We start from the raw sequence: 19885 nt of genomic DNA, 5'->3' as shown, positions 1-19885 counted from the left end.
TTTGTTAAATGGAAACTATGTAAACTAAATACTCAGTTTAGAAATCTAACCTTTGCACATCAGTCGGACAGACTGGGATGGTAGATTTTAGTTTGAGCTATTTTGCTTACTTACACATCTTTGCTTTCAATAGGTGAGAAGGCCCAACCTCTCGAGGCGCCCAAGAAGAGGAGTTATGGCAGTGCATTTAATCATCACAGTTCCATAAATCTGCAAGAAAATAATTCTCCAGCCACTAATATTGATCCAAAGGAGGATCACAATTACAGTGCTAGCAGCATGGCTTCACAATGTTGTGCATCTAGGTCCAGTATGTCTTCCTTGTCCTCTGTTGATGAAGTGTATGAATTTATCTCAAAGACCAGCCATGCAGAAAGCGATGGCAGTGAAGGATTTCATAGTGAAGTGGATACGGACATTGACTATGAAGACGACCCTCTTGGAGACAGTGGCTATGCATCACAACCTTGTGTAGATACCTCTGACAAAAGTAAGCCTAGCAAGAAAGCTCTCAAGGAGTTATGTCAAGAAATTGACGAGGAGCTGAAAGAGGCAGCTGGGTCTCTGCTCCACCTGGCTGGAATCAGCACATGCTTGGGTTCCCTAATAAGTACTGCAAAGACCCAAAGTCAAAAGCAGAGGAAAAAATAGTAATGCTTGTTAGTGTGAATATATACATATATTTTTTTTAAGTGTGGCAATACTCTTCTACTTTTATCCTTCACAAGGAAGATCAAAGCCATAAGAGGACTTTTTTATTTTTTGATGCTAATTATAGTTTGGCCCTTTATTTTTAAATCATTGCTTAGAAAATGTTTTATTTAACCGTTTCAAATTGGGAGAGATGCATGACATGTGAAAATCTAACTGTATACTTTTTGATGACCAGTGATTGAATATTTGACCATTTACAGAGGGATGCATAGGTTCAGTTGCATGTTATGGGTGAAATTTACCTCTGTGCAGGCCTACTCCACATAGGAGTGAATTTCACCCTATGTGAGGGGACACAATTTCGCCATCTCCCTCTCCAAGACACAAATAACTTTCACTGGTGTATCAAACAGTGAGAAGCTGCCACTGCACATGTGCCACTTACCATTTCCCCCAACTATTGAATACACAGTAGCTGTTAGCTAAAGGTTTTTGCTGTTTTTGTTTTGTTTTTCATGTGTAAAAAATACTTGTTAAAAAACAAAGTTCATGCTGTCTCAATCCACAAATGAAGTGGAGATTCTAGATAGCTAAATTGTAAATGACTGCTGGAAAGAACTTCGGGTTATGTTTAAGAAAAACATAATATAAAAGTTTCCTTTAAGATTAGGAAAACTGAGTTAATTACATTAATTTCTAAATACACTTTGTGCATTTTAATATCTGCTACCGTAACTTTGGTCTAAGTCTACTGATTACTGTGCTTCTGCTTCATGCTGTATTTACCATTTTAGCCTCCTTTGAACTACAGTGTATGTCCAATAGCATGGCATTCTTAGGGATACACTGTGCCTCATGGTGGTCTCTTCATATTTGGGGGTGAAGCTCCTTAAAATTCATCACCTTTGCAATAATAATCTTTAGAACCCAAACATGTTGTGGACAAGAATGTTATAGTAATTGAGTGTAATGGATTTTTTAAAAAAGCTCAGTCTTGACTGCTTAAATCTTAATGTAGATGGTGGCAATCTTTCAGTATTTTGTGCAAAAGAAATGGGTACACAGACATGTTAGAATAAGTTTATCAGTAATAATAAGTAAGTATAAGAATGCCTTAAGTATGTTTCAGCATGGTATAAAACTTAACAGAGGTCATTTTACCTGTGTTTGAGAGGCAGTGTGATGTGCCATGAATCTGTTTAGCTCATATGTTAAGCTACTGCTTTCAATAAGTGTTGGTCAAGATGGCTTAGAATTAGAATCAAATACTGTATACCCATATATGAACCGTGTCCAGTGTTTGGTTGTCCAGAACAATGCTGGATTCAACAAAAAGAAATGAAGCTAAACTGTTACTAATGGGATGATGTTTTTCTGGCCACTTGGATCCAAGGTTCTTAGAGTTTGGTGTTTTCTTATTTGTCAGTTTCTCCATGTATCCTGCCCGTATAATTATCCTTTCCAATTTAAGTATTCATACAGCCATGCTGCTGAAGGCCTTCTGTTCTAAGGTTCTGTTCCAGTGCTTGTTGAAGATAATGGAGATACTCCAATTGACTTAATGGGCTTTGGATCAGGCCCCAAGATATTCAAGCATCTACATAGCGTTTCTTTGGTATTTAAATCCAGTGGCTTTAAGGAGGGCTCCACTTTTAGTTTTAAGCATAAAAGTAAAAAGAAAAAAAAAAAGAAATCTGTCTCTCTGGCACTGTGACTGTGTGCACACAGCCCTAGTCCACCTTTACTGAAGAAAAAATGGTATACAAATGTGCTCCATTTTGCATCTCATTTGCATCTCTTTAGATGTCTTGAGCAATGAATTAGCTGACCGTACCTGTTATTGATCAGATAATGGGTGAAATTAATTATCTCACAATTGAAAAACAAACAAATGATTAATTACAAACATGGGATTTCTTAACACTGAGATGTACGTGTTGATGCTTGACATTTCTTTCACTAGTGTTTGCCAATATACTTTTTAATAGAGTTTGATACAAAACATGTTCAGTATAGCAGTGTAAAAGTAATGATTATTATATCAATATAAAAATAATGATTCAACTATGGAGAAGCATCATTAATATTCCCTTGAAATTCATTTAAGTTTTGTATATCTCAATTTTTTAAAATTCAGCACTATGGAATAAGTGTCGTATTAAGCTCCTGATAAAGTCAATCACAGCCTTTCTGTTAACCCTAAATATTCAAATATTGGAAATTGTATTCATATCCATTTTCTTGCTGTTTGCCTTGGTAAGACCTGTTCAACTCTTATCCTTCATTTCCCAACAGAATCAATGTTTTCAAAATAAAGATTCCATACTAAATAGGGGCCTGACTGTACCACTTTTACACTGGAATCAGTTGTGCTATTCAGCATGAGTGAGGGTGTCAGAATTGGGAGATAAGTTTATAATGTATTTTAGTCTCCATATGCAAAGACAGAGCAATAAAATCATTCTGTAATTAACAAAAAGTTAAGGGTGCAATTTGCACCTTTCACATAAAACCTATATGAATGAACTGGGAGATATGGGGGATTGGAATCCTCCCTTCTGAGCAAGCAGTAGTAGGGCACAGGACACTTGTACAACTGCTTTGCACCCATTGCTACAGTCTGTGCTGCACTCCCCACCAAGTGCAAAGGCAGATGGATCTTTACTTTACTCACCCATTGACCACATTCCCACATGTCCTTGTATTAATCTCAGTGCTGTGTTCCAGCAGACAGAAGGGCTGTGGTGTCCTCCTGCAATCTCTTGCTTCTCAGATCTCAACATCTCCCGCTGCAGGGGATGTGAATGTCATCCTAACTGTTCAGTTGTGGATTACCCTTCTTTTATATTCTCCTCGGATAGTTTCATATCCTTTCACTTACACACCTCGGGGTCTGAGTTAGACCATGGTGTATATAGTATAAATTGAAGGGTGTTTTAACTGCTTTCTCAGTGACATTATATAAAGAGTTCATACCAAATGGTCAGTTTAACTATATTTTAGCAGCTGTTAAAAGGGTAGGGAAAGCGTTAATGTCACTTGCAATTTTTAATTAAAATGAAGAAGTGTATGAGACCTGTTTATCAGGGCGGCTATCCTATTAAATACTGATGTGAATACTGTACAAAGCTGAATCAGTCTTTCTAATTCCAGTACTAAATTATTGCTTCTGTGAAAATCACAGCAAATGTTTTAAAATCCAACTTTTAAAAATGGAAGTTGCAAGTCATTCAACTTCTTTGTTAGGCTAAAAAGTGAAAGCTTTGGTTAAAGCAAAGCATTCATACATGTTAATAATGGGGTAGTCAAAATATTTATCGAAAGAAAAGGTAGAGTACCTGCCATTATCTTAAAGCACATTTTCGCATCTAACTGCCAGTGCCATTATCAAGACTGTTTTATAAATGTACATTTCTTCAAACTAAGTGCATAACTTAAAGTATTATGTTGCCATCATATAGTGATATAAGACATTTTATAATTGCCAATTCATTGTAACTATTATTTATTTAAAAGTGAAATTGTAAGAGTGCTTTCTGATCAAAGCAACTGGAGTTGTTTTAAAATACTTCCTTTAGCTTGTTTTCTAATGTAGCATAAGAAATGTCTTGGGTTTATTTAGAATAACTCTGCCAGTAGATGACCAATCCGAACCCATTTCTCCTACACACACCTTCTTCCCCCCCCGGTTCAGTCCTTTACTGATTTTAAAGACAATTTACAGAAGTTTAGTTTTTTGTATTCTAACATCTGTTAATTAAAATGTTTATAAAGTTTATTTTTACCAAAGAGATGCAATTCAATATAAAACATTGCAGAATAAACTTTGTTTTATAACGTTTGTGACTGGTCATTTTCTGCACATTTTTTATGTATGTGATTGAAGGGGCTTATATACAAATAAACAGCATTAAGAATGGGAAGCAGGCCCAGTATTATCTATTTTTCCACAGAGATACAGGGCCTGTTTTCGTGAGGGGCTGAGTGCCCTTGACTCCCATTCAAGTCACTGCCTCACAGGATTGTCCCATTTAAAAAAAATCTTTGTAATTCAGTCTAGGTCTCTGCTTAGTTATGAGTCACTCTCATGTGGAAATAAGTTGTACCTCAAGTGAACTCTGCCAACACATTAAAACATCCACTGTCTGTCTAACTCTTCCTTGATAACTGGACCAGTCTGAATCCACTCCTGTGGTGAAATCCTGGCCCCACTGAAGATTATGAGAATATTGCTAATTGACTTTGAGACCAGAACTTCACCCCTAAATTCTGGAATTTAAGACTATTTTGAGGTCACTGGTCACTGCAATGAGTATCACTTCATCCCTTTCCCTGCTCTACTGCTATGCCTTGCTCAAGAGGTGTACGTTTTGCTTTTGTACACAAGGTATTTGTTTAAAATATTTACTTAATTTTAAAAATATTTGCAGATAGTAGCAATCAGATGATCCACACAATTATGAAATAAATTGAATATCCCCAGTTGGCTATGCTAGTTACTCACAGAACTGCCATTGAGTGCTTGGAAGACACATTATTCCTTAATAAAACAATTCAGTTTCTCCAAGGGTCATTGATTTATATCCCCCTCAGGGTTTGTGATTTTTGTTTTGTTTGGTACTTTTCCAGTTTTATCTAATTTTTCTTTCAATATGATGATGTTCAAACTCTGGCATGCCCTACTTTTCATGGGGCCCTGTGCAAAGCAATATGCAGTAGCTCACTCCTTTTTCTCCTTCCTGATGTCCCAAACCACTTACTCCTTTGGGCTCTGACTCCTTACTAAAATTAAAAATGGATTCTTACTCTGCCTGACAGCAGGGGTGTGTTTTGTGAATAGGGTGAGGCCCAAAGAAAGAGTGGTCTGCACCCATAACTAAGCTTCTCATATATGCATTCAACCCTGTTGATCCATGCCCTGAACTCTGAAATGTATTGTCCCCTCTCCCTAATTGAATGTCTTACTGCATGTTCCATTTTTATTCTAAGACAGTGCTTCATACCACAAGATGAAATCAAAGTTGCTAATGTATTAATTTAACTTACTCCATCTTAATATTTCCCCCTTTAATCTACAAGAGACTAGCTTGCTTTTTTGATTAGAATTGTTTTATTTTTGAACTGTGCTAATAAATGTGAAAATTTCATTAAGCAAATCAACTAGAAGCTTGGGTTACATCATGTAAAGAAACTGGTCTTAGAAACTATAGTAGGATGGGATCTTAGCTTAAGAGTAAACTGCTTCAGCACCATCATGAAAGTCTAGAATCTAAATGTTATATTTAAAAGCCTAATGAGATACTCTGAGTTATGAGGGTCTGGTACCATCATGGATTCCATCGACATCCTAAACTTCAGGAATGCCAGAACTTAATGATGGATTTTTTTTTCTCTTGCAGACATTGGTTTATCTCTTTTCTATTTTCCTCCCTGCATGTAATTTATTAAATCCCACAAATGAAATTAAAGCTCTACTGTCTTTAGAAATGTTTTATTCTGATATTTTAAAGGAGTGATATGCAATAAATGTGAGTCTTAATTTAATCTAGTAAACCAAGAGAGATGTTCAGACTCTAAATCACAAATTACACAACATCCCAGTGCCAATAATGCTTGTTGAGCTGTAGTGTTAAGTTATCTGTTAGCTGACAAGAGTACTCCTTATATTTTCTAATTAGCTTAGGTGAAACAACAATTACATATAAAGTATTAGTGGTGTGTGTATAATTGTCATTCGGTGGTATTGTAGAAAAGAACTTTAACTTCACTCTTAAATTTCCCAGGATCTTTTTCCTTGGGTTTAGTTGTAGATTATGCTCCAGTCTAAATAATCACAACTTTTTAACCATTATACAAGGTGTGATTATGAATATTTATCATGAAAAGGGAACACTTAGATGATTTATTAGTTTCTTAACACAATGAATCTTAACCTGGAATCTAGTAGTTCGAGTAGTGTTCCTAGGGTGCTCCACTGTAGGTTTTTCTGCACCTCTACGCAGAGATTTTGGGTAGCAGTGTCTGTTTGACCCACACATGCATTCTCTCTCCTTTGTGGTCTGCCTTGAGACTATCTAGCAATGTGTGGCCACCTTTGGTCTTGAATGGTGCGAGCAGTTGTCCCTTATCTGCATCATTAGTAAAAATAGTAGTTATTTGCACTCTTTTAGTTTAATAATTAGAATTTTTGTTTCCCCTATTGGGAATAAAAATAAAGTAAAAAGAACTTTTCGTTCATGTTTCCTGCCCTTTCAGGGAGTGGGGAGAATCACCCCTACAGGGGTGCTAGCTAGTCCGGACTTTCTGTTTTTTCCATTTAAAAAAAAAAAAGGGAAAGAAGACAAAAAAGAAGAGTGGACTTTTCTTTTGCATTGCTCGCTTTTGGAGGTTGATACCCCACCAGGGGCATGCCTGGCTCCCCCAGTTTCACGAGGTGCCTCTCCTGCAAGGAAGCAATTCTGGTAGCAGACACACACTCTCACTGTGTCCGGTGCCTGGGAGAGTCACATATCCCACAAAAGTGCACACTCTGCCAGCAGCTGAAGACAAGGTCTTGGGGAAAAAAACAAGCTGAAGTTAAAACTCCTTCTGATGGAGAGTGCATTTCAGCCACCAGCTAACTCTGGTGCTGAACTTTCTCCAGGACGCACATCATCCCCAGATCCTTCAATTTCCAAGGGCGTAGAATCACAAAAAAAAACCAGCAGATTCCCCCCATAAAGGCTCGAGAAAAAGGTCTCCAAACCCCCAAACAGAGTCTTTGGCCAGTCAGAGGGTTCCTCGGCGCATTCAGCCACTTCGATAGCAACGGCACCAGCGGCTCCGAAGCGCGGTACCCAGAAGCATCAGGGTCCCTCCGCTATCTGCTCTGCCACAACGCCTAAGGACACCAGGGGCTCAGGCTCCAAGGCAGCGGTGCCATCTCCTACTGAAGAAGATAAAGACCACACCACCTCAGAAAGACCAGCACTGGTGAAACCATCAGTACCGAGTGCAGCAAAGCTGCTCACACCAGAGTGTTCATCATATAAGCAACTGGCAGTCCCACTCAACACCGACACTCCTCCATGGTACTGAGTGAGTTGACAGTACTGAAAGATTTCTGGGACCTGGTGATCGAAATCCCCATTACTTTGTACCAGGGCCCCATACCAAGCAGATCCCTAAGCCCAGAATCACCCATGGCACCGGGCCATTTACTACAAACACCCTGGTCAGCACCACCCTTACATACTGATATGTCTGACAGTGACCAGGAGGATGTTATTTCCCTGGCTTCTCACCGTGGCCTCCCGTCACAGTACCAGGGACCTCCACAGCTCCACCCTCATGCCGACTCTCAATCTAGGTACAGGCCTACTTGGGCACCCTCACCATCCATGCCCTTCCTTCTCCAGTGGCCGTATTGAGATCCTGGGATGATGTACAGATCACACATTTCATGGGCGTCCAATGTCTCTCTCAGAGTTAACCAGACCTTATCCTACAGCTGCATGTCTAGAGCCCCTGAACCGGAGGAGGAGGAAACTTTTGAAGGATATGAAGAAAGGCTCAAAAAGGAGGCTACCCTCCACCAAACTTCTCCTTCTTGTCACCAGATGAGGCTTTAATGCCCCCCACCCCTCACCCCACCACTAGCTGATGGTTTTTAAACTTTCAAGATCTTACTAAGAGGGCGGTGGATGAGCTGCAAATTCCCCTGCAGGAGGGAGCAGATACACATCACAAGCTGGTGATATTCTCCACATTGCCTCCTCATCCAAAATCACTCTCCCAATAACAAGTTGCGTCTAGATCCTGCCAAAATCATCTGGCAGACACCAGCCTCCATCACACCAACCTGCAAGAGAGCCGACAAAAATACTACATCCCTCCCAATGAGACAGAACTGTTGTTTCAACACCCTCACCCCAGCTTGATCATAGTAAATGCAGTTAATGCATGTGGCAAGAAACACCACGCCAAGTTGACTCCATATGACTGAGATTGGAGAAGGCTAGATCTCTTTGGAAGGAAGGCGTCTTCGTCAGCAACACTGAAATTCAGGATCATGAATTACCAAGCTAAATATGATTTTATTAATTATGGGAAACTCAGTGCTTTCACTGAAAATTTACCAGAGGTGCAAAAAGAGCAGTTTCTGTCCATTCTCAGAGAGGCCCAGTTAGTGACCAGAACTGCACTACAGATGGCATTGGATGCAGCAGATACAGTGGCCCGCTCGGTCTCCATGGCAATGGTAATGCGATGGGCTTCCTGGCTACACTTTTCCAGGTTAGCCAAAGAGGTACAGACAATGGTTGAGGTTCTTGCATTGGAAGGGCCCAAGGTCTTTGCTGATAAGACCAGTGCTCTCTCCACACCCTAAAGGATTCCTGGGCCACATTATACTCCCTGGGAATCTATTGTGGGACAAAAGAGAAGATATGGCTCTCAACCACAGCACAGGTCACGACCTCCTCAGTACCCACTGTCACAGTGCTACTATGAGCCACAGCGTTAGAGGTCCAGGGTACAAAAGTGGAAGCAGTCAGCATCCCAATTTGTGACCCCTCCTACTGCCTCTTCTAGGCATTTTTGATGGGTAGGCTGAGGGCCCAAAAGCTAGTCTTTGCATCACCAGCTACCATCTATCCACCTACCATGTCCCTTCGGAAATCGCCTGACCCTCTTTCACAGCAATTGGCAGAACATCACCCCCGACAGATGAGTCTTAAAGATTATTTTGGAGGGTCACACCATTCAATTCACATCCCTACACCGTTCGCACCTTCCTTCCCTGTCCCTCTTCAGGGACCTTTATCACAAGAACCTCTTTTGCCAGAAAACAGATCACCTGTTATGCCATAGAATAGGTCACATCGCAATTTAGGGACAAGAAGTATTACTCCCATTATTTCCTGATCCCCAAGGCAAAGAGAGGTTGGAGGCCCATCCTAGATCTAAGGACATTAAACAGATACACAAAGGCACAGAAGTTCAAGATGGTCATGCTAGCTGCCAATATTCCAGCTCTAGAGCAAGGAGATTGGTTTTCAGACCTCAACCTACAAGATGCCTACTTCCACATCTCAATATGACTGTCACACAGGAGATTCCTAGGATTTACCTTTGGGCGGGACCATTATCAGTACAGGGTGCTCATATTTGGCTTCTCGTCCACACCCAGGGTATTCTCCAAGTTTCTCTCCAGCGTAGCAGCACACATGCAAACATTGGGCATTATCTACCCAAACTTAGATGACTGCCTCCACAAGGCTCCCACATTACAGGACACCATATGTGCTACCTAATGATCATGCGCACGTTTGCGCAACTGGGCCTACAACCGAGAAATCAACACTCACTATGGTACAGAGACTGGAGTTCATTGGAGCACATATTTACCACCCTCACAAGTCTAGAGACAGTCCAGGACAGCACACAAACATCGGCCAGCGCCTGCCTACAGCTGCTCAGCAAATGGCAGCATCCACCTCCGTCACCCTGCACACCCAGTTGTTCATGAGGTGTCTACAGATGCGGCTCAGATCTGTCTATTCCCTGAACAAGGACAGGCTAAGCAAACCGCTATCAATACCTTCCACTGTAAAGCACTCTCTGAACTGGTGGAAAGACCCCTCCAATATCTGAGGTGGTGTTCCATTCATGCTGACTCTAATGATAGATGCCTCCCTAATAGGCTCGGTAGCCCATCGACAATACATCAAGGTTCAGGGTAAGTGGTCTCCCACAGAAGCAGCCTTCCATATCAATCTGTTGGAGTTAAGAGCTGTGCACACTTTCTCCTATTCATCAAGAACACAAAGGTCATGATGGACAAAATAACCTTTATGTTTTACATCAATCACCAAGGGGCACCAGATCTGCCTCCCTCTGCACAGAAGCACTAAAACTTTGGAATTGCTGCATCCAACAAAACATGCTCATCTCAGCTGTCTACCTATCTGGGATACAGAATGTGATAGAAACTTTTCTCACAAATTCACGAATTCACAAATGGGAACTGAACTCAGAGGTGCTTTGCGCATATTCTCACTTTGGGGAACCCCGACTATAGATGTCTTTGCTACGTACCAGAACAAGAAATGTCCTTGCTGTTGCTCCAGAGCAAGCCTGGGGAAACAGTCCCATGGCATAGGGACCTTTTATACACCTTTCCCCTGTTTCCTCTACTATCTAAAGTCACGTTGAAAATACAACGAGACAAAGTGAGAGTTATTCTGATTGCCCCCTCCTGGTCAAGACAAGTTTGGTTCCCCTACCTGGCATAGATGGCACTATGTCTATGGTTCCTCTTCAGCCCCATTCCTCACCTTCTCTCTTTACCCAAACATGCAGGTCCTCCACCTCCAGGTTTGACTCCTTCTTGGTTCCAAGACTTAAAGGAAGAATGCTTTGACAAGGTGAAAGATGTGTTGCTACACAGCCCAAAATTGACCATTCGGCATATTTACCTGCAGAAATGGAAGTGATTCCAAATTTGGTGTGATTCTAAGCACATAAACTCAACATTGTCGTCTCTCCCTCTCATTTTAACCTTAAAGTCAAAACTCTCTCTGAGCTCTCTTAAGAAGCAGCCATGCATCTTGCAGCTGTAATGGCCTTTCACTGTCATGTAGATGGATACTTGGTGTTTGCCCACCTACTGACGCACGGATACCTTATGGGCATTGAAAATCTCTTACTGCAAGTGAGAAGACCCACTCTAACATGAGATGTTAATCTAGTTCTCAGAGCCTTGACTAGACTAGACTGCCCTTTGCACCCAGGGTGACTTGCTCTCTCTTCCACCTGTCCACGAAGACAGCATTTTTGATTGTCATCTCTTCAGCTAGATGCGTAGGAGAAATAGCGGCCCTGATGGCACACCTGCCACTCATGGTCTTTTAAAAAGACAAAGTAACACTGAGGCTGCATCCCAAGTTTCTCCCTACAGTAGCCTCTGTCTTCCATATGAATCAACAAATCACCTTCCTGGTTTTTTCCCAAAACCACATCACGACAACAGGGAAGCAATTCTGCATATGCTAGACATTACAAGAGAGCTAGCAAGCCCTGTCCAAGTAAACTTTAGGATGTCTCCTAAACTCTTCCTTTCATTTGCGGAAAGATCCAAATGTTCTGCGACATCGGCTCAAAGATTATCCAAATGGGTCTCTGGTTGCATTAATCACTGTTACCAGGGGCGCAACCTGTTGTTTCCATCTGGAGTCTGTATATACTCCACGAGGTCAATCTCTACCTCAGTCACATTCCTTAAAGATGTCCCTATCTCCAAAACTTGCAGAACAGTGAGTTGGGCCTCTGCCCATACTTTTGCAGAACACTACGTGATCACCGGAGACTTGGCCTCTGATGCTGTCATAGATATAAAGGGAAGGGTAACAACCTTCCTGTATACAGTACTATAAAATCCCTCCTGGCCAGAGGCACAATATCCTTTTACCTGTAAAGGGTTAAGAAGCTCAGGTAACCTGGCTGGCACCTGACCAAAAGGACCAATAAGGGGACAAGATACTTTCAAATCTAGGGCGGGGGAGAAGGTTTTTGTCTGTCTGTTCTGTGTGCTTGCCAGAGAGAGTTCAAGAAAGCAAGCAATCCAACTGCATTAGAATTAGTAAGTACTAGCAAGGAAATGCGTTGGTTTACTTTTGTTTTTTGTTTTTACTTTTGTTTTGTTTTTTCTGTGCTGAGGGGAAGGTGTATTCCTGGTTTTCTTTTTGTAACTTTTAAGGTTTTTGCCCAGAGGGAAATCCTCTGTGTTTTAAATCTGATTGCCCTGTGAGATTAGCTTCCCTTCTAATTTTACAGAGGTGCTGCTTTTAACTTTTTTCTTTCTAATAAAGTTCTGTTTCTTTTAAGAGCCTGACTGATTTTTCTATTGTCCTAAGATCCAGGGGTTTGGGTCTGTGATCACTTTGTAACCAATTGTTTAGGATATTATTCTCAAGCCTCCACAGGAAAGGGGGTGTAAGGGTTTGGGGAGATATTTTGGGGGAATAGGAACTCCAAGTGGTCCTTTCCCTGATTCTTTGTTAAATCACTTGGTGGTGGCAATGTACCCTCCAAGGGCAAAGAGTTTGCGCCTTGGGGAAGTTTTACCCTAAGCTGGTAGAAATAAGCTTAGTGGTCTTTCATGTGGGTCCCCACATCTGTACCCTAAAGTTCAGAGTGAGGAGGGAACCCTGACAGATGCCATCTTCGACTCCACAGTACTCTCTGTAATAACAGACTATACTCCAAAGCTCCAGCCCCCATGGGGGATACTGCTGTGGAGTCACCTACAGTGAAGCACCCATAGCGACACTACTTGAAGAAGAGGAGGAAGTTACTCACCTTGTGCAGTAACAATGGTTGTTCAACATATGTGCCCCTAGGGGTGCTCTATGACCTGCCCTTCTACCCTCTACTTTGGAGTTCTCAATATGGAACTCTGTGGTAGAGAAGGAACTGAGAGTGGTGTGCTCACACAGCACTAGATAGCCTCAAGGCGGACCATGAGGGAGGGAGAGCGCATGTGTGGGACGAACGGACCCTGCTACGAAAAATCTCCAATTAGAGGCACGGGCGCAGACACAGCTACAGTGGAGCACCCAGGGGGACACACATCTCGAAGAACCATTGTTACTGCACAAGGTAACTTCCTCATACTGTTTTAGACCTCAATCCTGCAAACATTTAAAAATATGCTTAATTTTAAGGACATGAGTAATCTGAGTTCACTCATTCAATGGGACTGCTTCCATGCTTAGAGTTAAGTATGTGCATCATGCAAATATTTATTATCTGGCACTTATATTCTAGTACTGTGACAAAAGATCAAATAAGCAACATACTAGGTTAAATCAAATACATAAAACTTATGTATCCATTCATAAAAAGCTGATACCAAGTAAACATGTTTTGGAAAAACACTAAGGGCCAGATTTTTAAAGGTATTTAGGCACCTAGCTGCTTTTAAAAATCCAACTAGGTGCTTTTTGTTAGGGGGCTTATTCTTTCACCCACTTACTTCCCTGGTCCTTCTCGCGTGAACAGAGAGCAACAATACCCGAAGTCCAAAGGTGCAAACAATTCGATGTTTATTGAGGTGAACTTCCAGCAAGCATGATTCCAGTTTCCTTCCTTAGTATCCTCCTTCCCAGCTCTGACACCACAGAGCCTTACACCTGTGTCCCTGTTCCCATTCCTGCCCTTAGCAAAACATGATTCCAATTTCCTTACCCCCATTCCCTGTTCCCATTTCCCCCACCCGCATGCCCGCCCCCGCCCACTCACTTCCTCATTGACTACAGATTATATAGTAAAACTTGAGTTCTGCTTAGCTATACCTTAACCAATCATTTTCCTGAAATTTAACTAACCAATCCTAACATATTGTAACATGATTAGCTAACCAATTATATCCCACCACCTTAATTAGTTTACACCCAGCAAAATTAATTATACAGCAGACAGGAACAATCACAGAACCAGACAGAGATTATACAGACAAACAATAGCAAAGTGGAAACTATAATGACAAAACAATACAGAAGTGAGGATTTCACATCCCAGCTATTGATAAGTGAGTTCTTGCCAGACAGGATGCTGTTTCCTTTTACATTTTCTAGGCACTTCCCTTTCTCTGGAGGTGATAGGAATACAATCCTGTCCTGATAGTGCCTAACAGCCCAATAGCACCTTATTTCAATGTGACTAGTTTGGAATGTGAGGATGTGACTATTCACTTCCTAGCTTATGGCTGCCTCTGCTGCTTAGCCAAAGGCCTTAGCCTAAGAACAGGGCCTCAAACTGTCACAGTAAGAGAAGGCCCTTACACCAGCAGACAGTGATTTTGATTCTTTCTTTTATACCTCTAGAACTAGCCAAGTGATAAGAATACACCTAAATTCTTAAAGTACAGGCCTTTGCAGACAGGCCTGAATATCTATATCCTAACACTTATCTGTATATTTGGGTGTGTAAATATCTTTAAAATCTCCCCCAAAGTGCTTTGCATAATTTTTAAAGGCATTAAAATAAATTAAAGCTTCAATTTGTGTTTCTTATTAGTAAAAGGTATTAATGGGCTCCTAATGGCTTTCCATCTTCAAATCCGCACCAACAGAGTTATTTCCAACAGCAATAGGTTTCAATTATCTGAATTCTATATCTCCATCTATGGATCTGCTAGTCAGAAAGCTGCAGCCTCCAAACACATTGGAAATCCACCTCAAAGAGTAAGAAATATACCTTTTATTGGCTATGTTATAGGTAAATTGAAAAGATTAAAAATACCCCTTGAGTTGTTAAGGATGGCTGTGGAAGAGTTGCAAAATGACCCAATCTTTCAAATGTTTTGCCCCTCTTAGTGTTAGCCCTTTCCAAAAGCAAACCATGCTTGGGTGACACTTTAAATTAAAAAAAAAAAAAAAGAGAAAAAAATTATTTCCTTATACCTACAAATATAACAATCTTGGCATTAATTTCTGTTACATAAAGTGCTGCCTTAAAAAAAATCACAATTCCATTGTGCAGCATGATGTCACCTCAACCCAATCATAACCTGTTTTCTCTGAACATAATGTTAACTCCCCAGAGAAGTATCCAGTGAGTGACAGCAACATCCCATGCAGCAGTTGCTGGGCAACAAGATTCAGCTTTCAGCAAGATCTCATTCTAAAGCATTTAACCCTAGAACTGTCAGGGCAAATTATTTCTGACGTGGTTATTATTCTCTGCTGATTGGTTCTTTTAGAGGGTGTCCTAAGAATTCCATCTGTAGAAACAAACTCCAATTCTGACAGAATTGCTCTTCAATTAATAATTTCAAGCATCTCTTGGGAAGTATTCTAAAAAGCCTACCAAATGGATTTTGGTATGGAATTTCAACTTCAAAATCTTACTATGCAATCTTCCTGTCTTCTTTATTGTCATTGGACCAATGGTAAGAAGCACAATTTCTAAGGAATCACATTTTTAAAAACAATAACTGGGTATGAATAATAGTAGCTGGTAATAAAATTCATATTTAATTATTTCTAATTAATGTTACTGTGTCTTCTCAATCCTAAATTAATTTTGGTACAAATAAACTAAAGATTAAATAGCCTCTCATATAAAATCATTCAAGTGAAAATTTGAAATACAGTTTTGTATTCTGGGTAATTGTAATTATCAATAGGCTGTAATTAATACACACTGCATTTGCTCTATAGCTCAAAAAAAAAAAAATGGAATTGTCCACTAACTCTCAGTGAGCATTCCTTTATTTCACCCAAGTTTGTTAACCTTAATGTCTTTTCACATTAATACAAAACTGCCCGTTGGAGGCGGCCTTGAAGGCTGCTGTCTCATTTAACAGAGAAAAATACCTCCCAAATATGACTAATCTTATTTTCTCTGGGCCAGTTATTCCATACCTAAATGTAGGTGCACTCTTTTGGTTCTTAACTGCATATGGTATATCATTCATAAGCTCAAATGATGTAGCTTTTGGAGTTCAGTGCCAAAACTATGGTCATGAGCTTTAACATCAGATACATATTGCTGCGAACTCATAAAAAAATGCAGAAGTTGTTTCTTAAAAAATACACAAAGGAATTACTGGAGGTTGAACTGATTGCTTAAAAAGTATTTAAAATTGTATTTTCTCAGCTTTGAGACTCGCTGTTGTGAAGACTCAAACCCAACACTGCATTGCTTTTGATGCCATGTTTCCCATGATACTAAGCCTTTATCGACAAAAGCATACTTACTTATTTAACCCCCTGAATTGCAATGCTACCCTTGCCCCCTTCAATCTCCCCACTGGCTTCCCCTCTTCTATTGCATCAAGTTCATATTTCTTGTTACCGATTTCAAAGTTCTACTTGACACTGTCTCTCCTTATTTATCTGCTCTTTTCTGATTCCATGTTGTTCCTGCTCAGTGTTCCTTTAATGAAACATCCTTCTCATGAAAACATCTCTACATTTGTACACGTAGGCTCTATGGAACACTCTATTTGAGCTCCTCCAAAAGGTCTCCTACCCTTTCCATATTCAAGTCCCTACTTGAAGACCATGGGAGTGTCTATGGAAAACTTACTAACAATGACAAACTAGAGTAATCTGGGAACAGTTTACATGTCCTATTTAACATACATATATATATTCTGTTAATGCAAAATATATATTGTATATCCTTTGCCCCTTCCCTCTCACTGTTTGCTTATTTGTCTCTTTGGATGGTGAGTAACTTGGAGCAGATAAGATGTCTACTTTCCTACTTAGAAAACCCTACCATGTTGTGAATGCTATCAAAAAGACATAATTAAATAACCCAGATGAGTAAAGATTACTCACACAGGAGTTTGTAGAATGGGGTCCATAGCTAAAAGAATGTTCTATTAACAAACCATATTGGTTTTCAATGAATCATAGAATATCAGGGTTGGAAGGGACCTCAGATCACCTAGTCTAACCTGCTGCGCAAAGCAGGACCAATCCCCATTTTTTGCCCCAGATCCCTAAACGGCCCCCTCAAGGATTGAACTCACAACCCTGGGTTTAGCAGGCCAATGCGCAAACCACTGAGCTATCTCTCCTCCCCCAATGAGATATTCCCTCTTTATCAAAGAACATTTCAAAATTGGAAACATCAATTTTTATAACATTTCTCCTTTTTGTTTTTACCTCACCTCATGAAACTGGGTGACTTGTCTCACTGAAAATAATAAAAATCATGTAGGATTCTTGTACCTCTTTTCCTATCACCAACGAAGCTAATGAGCTGGAGATTTTGAGTGCAACTGGCATCACTAGTATGTGTTTCCCAAAGTGTGAGTGTACCCTTCAAGGGGAAGGGCATGAAAGACGAGCAGGGGGTGCAGAATATGTATAAATGGAGATTGGTAGGCCTTTAACAAAACATGATGGGGCTACAAAGCAAGGGGAGGCTAGAGGCACATGACTGGTTTCAATTTCCTGAGAGGAGGTCGGGGGCAGTGGAGGCAGCTTAGCTTTCACAAGTTTGGGAAACACTGACTTCTGCAACTGTTACAGTTTTTGTTGGTGTCTCAAGATCGCAGTTGCCCCCTCTGCACCACAACCCATGCATTCTAGTGGAATAATGAAACTGTTCAATGGAGATGAGTCCTAAGTGCTGGACAAAAAATACTCTTACATGAGCTGTGAAATCAGATACAAATCACCATGGGCAGTTTCATGATCAGAATTGAATGCAAAAGTCATTTGTTCATCTTGTCTTTCCCTGGTAATTTCTTTACACATAGACACAACTCACTCAGTCAAATACATACCAACACCCTGTATAAATGAATCAAACTATTTCTCCTACAGGCTGGAAAGAAAGGAAGGAGCAAAGTATTTACAAAGTGTGAATGTATGTGTGCATCATACTTATATTTTTAAAAGCACGTGGCTTGATTTTATAAAAACAGAATGATCGGGTTGGGAAAGACGTAAAAGGCATTACTCAACAAAAGATTTGTTTTAGATTCATCATGAGAAAGTGCACATATCCTGCTGTTCAAACTTGTTGTTGCTACGATAACAGAAACAAAACATGAGTTTAGGGTGTTTGCTGCATCTGTGGATGTAGCTTGTGCATTTTCTTATCATAGTCTGATCACCGAAGATAGTATGTTTCCAATAATTTCTGGAATGATTATTGACTTGCATTACCTACTTTGTCTCAAATCTGGAGATCTGAGTGTAGTAAAATGAGCTCACCCACAATCTTTGTAAATAGCTGCTGTTGCTACTGTGGAATGGGTTGAACCAATCACTTATTAAAGTGCTTGTATATTTTCTCTTCCTGTTCTGAAAATCAAGTTGCCAAACTTGGGCAAAAGGCTCCCCCTAGTGTGCTAATGCTAAAAGTAGACTGTACAATTTATAGGACAAAATGCATGTTTAAATGAGAGTTTTTTCATTTTTATGCCTTGCTGTAGATTTTGACTAAGGTTTTACATAATAAATTAATTTTATTGAGGCAAAAATATCAGTGAGACTTAATGGAATACACAGTGTGACATTGCACTCCATATGCTTTATGAAAATATGCTTGGAATGTGAATATAATGTAACTGGAATATGCTTTATGCAAAAGGTCTCTTCTAAGGTATCATTACAAAACTTACAATCTACTGAGTGTGTCCATCCTATTTGTATGTATGTATCATTCTTGTATCTAAAACTAGAAATATGAAGTTAACTCTGAGGTCCTATTGTAATTATGCAAAGTGTGGGCCATTAATAGTGAGAATCTTGATGGCATCCATTGACTAGGACAAACTAGATGGTTTATTTACCTGCAAGCCTTCTTGTGGACGTGGGGGCCAGCCTGTGGGTAATGAAGAATGAGATCCTACAGTGACATGTGACCATGTCACCTGATATTGGAATCCATCTTAAACCTGGTGCTTTTCCATTTAGAAGGGAAGGGTGGGAACCCAGAGAAAGTCAAAGGATTCCCGCCTTGTGCCAAAGCGATAAAAAGGAGTGGAACATAACAAAGGGGGCGGCAGTTATGAGAAATCCCCTAGTTACCACCAGAGCTGGAACTAACAAGAACTGTACCAGGGGAAAGGATTGGGCCCAGACTAAGAAGGAGTCTAGTCTGTGAAAGAAGCTTAGTGGAATGTGTCTGAGGGTGAGATTTACCTCTATTCAGTTTCTTAATATATTAGACTTAGACTTGCGTGTTTTTGCTTTACTTTACTTGGTGACTTACTTTGTTCTGTTATTACTTGAAACCACTTAAATCCTACTTTTTATACTTAAAAGTGATTTTATTGTTTATTAATTAACCCAGAGTAAGTGATTAATACCTGGGGGAGCAAACAGCTGTGCATAGCTCTCTATCAGTGTTATAGAGGGTGGACAACTTATGAGTTTACCCTGTATAAAGCTTAAAAATGGATTTATTTGGGATTTGGATCCCACAGGGAGCTGGGTGTCTGGGGCTGGAGACAGGAGTACCTGCTGAGTGGTTTTCAGTTAAAGCCTGTGGCTTTGGGGGCGTGGTTCAGACCCTGCGTCTGTGCTGCAGCAGGCTAGCGTGTCTGGCTCAACAAGGCAGGGTTCTGGAGTCCCAAGCTGACAGGGAAAACGGGCTCAGAAGTAGTTTCAGCACATCAGGTGACAGTCCCAAGGGGGTCTCTGTGACCAAACGCGTCACACATAGCTCTTTGTAATTAAACATACATATTTGGTGTTGAAAATACACATCTAATTTGTTC

At 40.4% G+C, this 19885-nt stretch overlaps 2 protein-coding genes across 16 annotated transcripts in view; one reads left to right on the top strand and one right to left on the bottom strand.

The window, feature by feature from the left end:
- FOXN2 (forkhead box N2) overlaps positions 1–4445 on the top strand; it is a 125424-nt gene extending 120979 nt beyond the window's left edge. For 5 of the 6 annotated variants that reach the window (XM_077813908.1, XM_077813909.1, XM_077813910.1 and 2 more), the window contains one exon: positions 134–4445. In XM_077813908.1, coding sequence (XP_077670034.1) covers positions 134–651 — 518 coding nt within the window. In that variant the 3' untranslated portion in view covers positions 652–4445. The remainder of the gene's footprint in view (positions 1–133) is intronic. The other variant, XR_013345744.1, reaches the window with a different exon arrangement.
- Positions 1–19885, bottom strand: part of LOC144263173 (uncharacterized) — a 52607-nt gene that overhangs the window by 31620 nt on the left and 1102 nt on the right. Inside the window, exon 2 of one of the 10 annotated variants that reach the window (XR_013345747.1) lies at positions 10971–11111. The exons of 8 other annotated variants lie outside the window; for them this stretch is intronic. The gene's annotated coding sequence lies outside the window, so the exon portion shown is untranslated. Of the gene's footprint in view, positions 1–114; positions 243–10970; positions 11112–19885 lie in introns of those variants that run through there. One more of the 10 variants, XR_013345748.1, reaches the window with a different exon arrangement.

Source organism: Eretmochelys imbricata, chromosome 3, assembly GCF_965152235.1.
Source record: "Eretmochelys imbricata isolate rEreImb1 chromosome 3, rEreImb1.hap1, whole genome shotgun sequence".
NCBI lineage: Eukaryota > Metazoa > Chordata > Testudines > Cheloniidae > Eretmochelys > Eretmochelys imbricata.
Note: the sequence above shows the minus strand (reverse complement) of the source record. Positions and strands in the feature narration are given on the sequence as shown.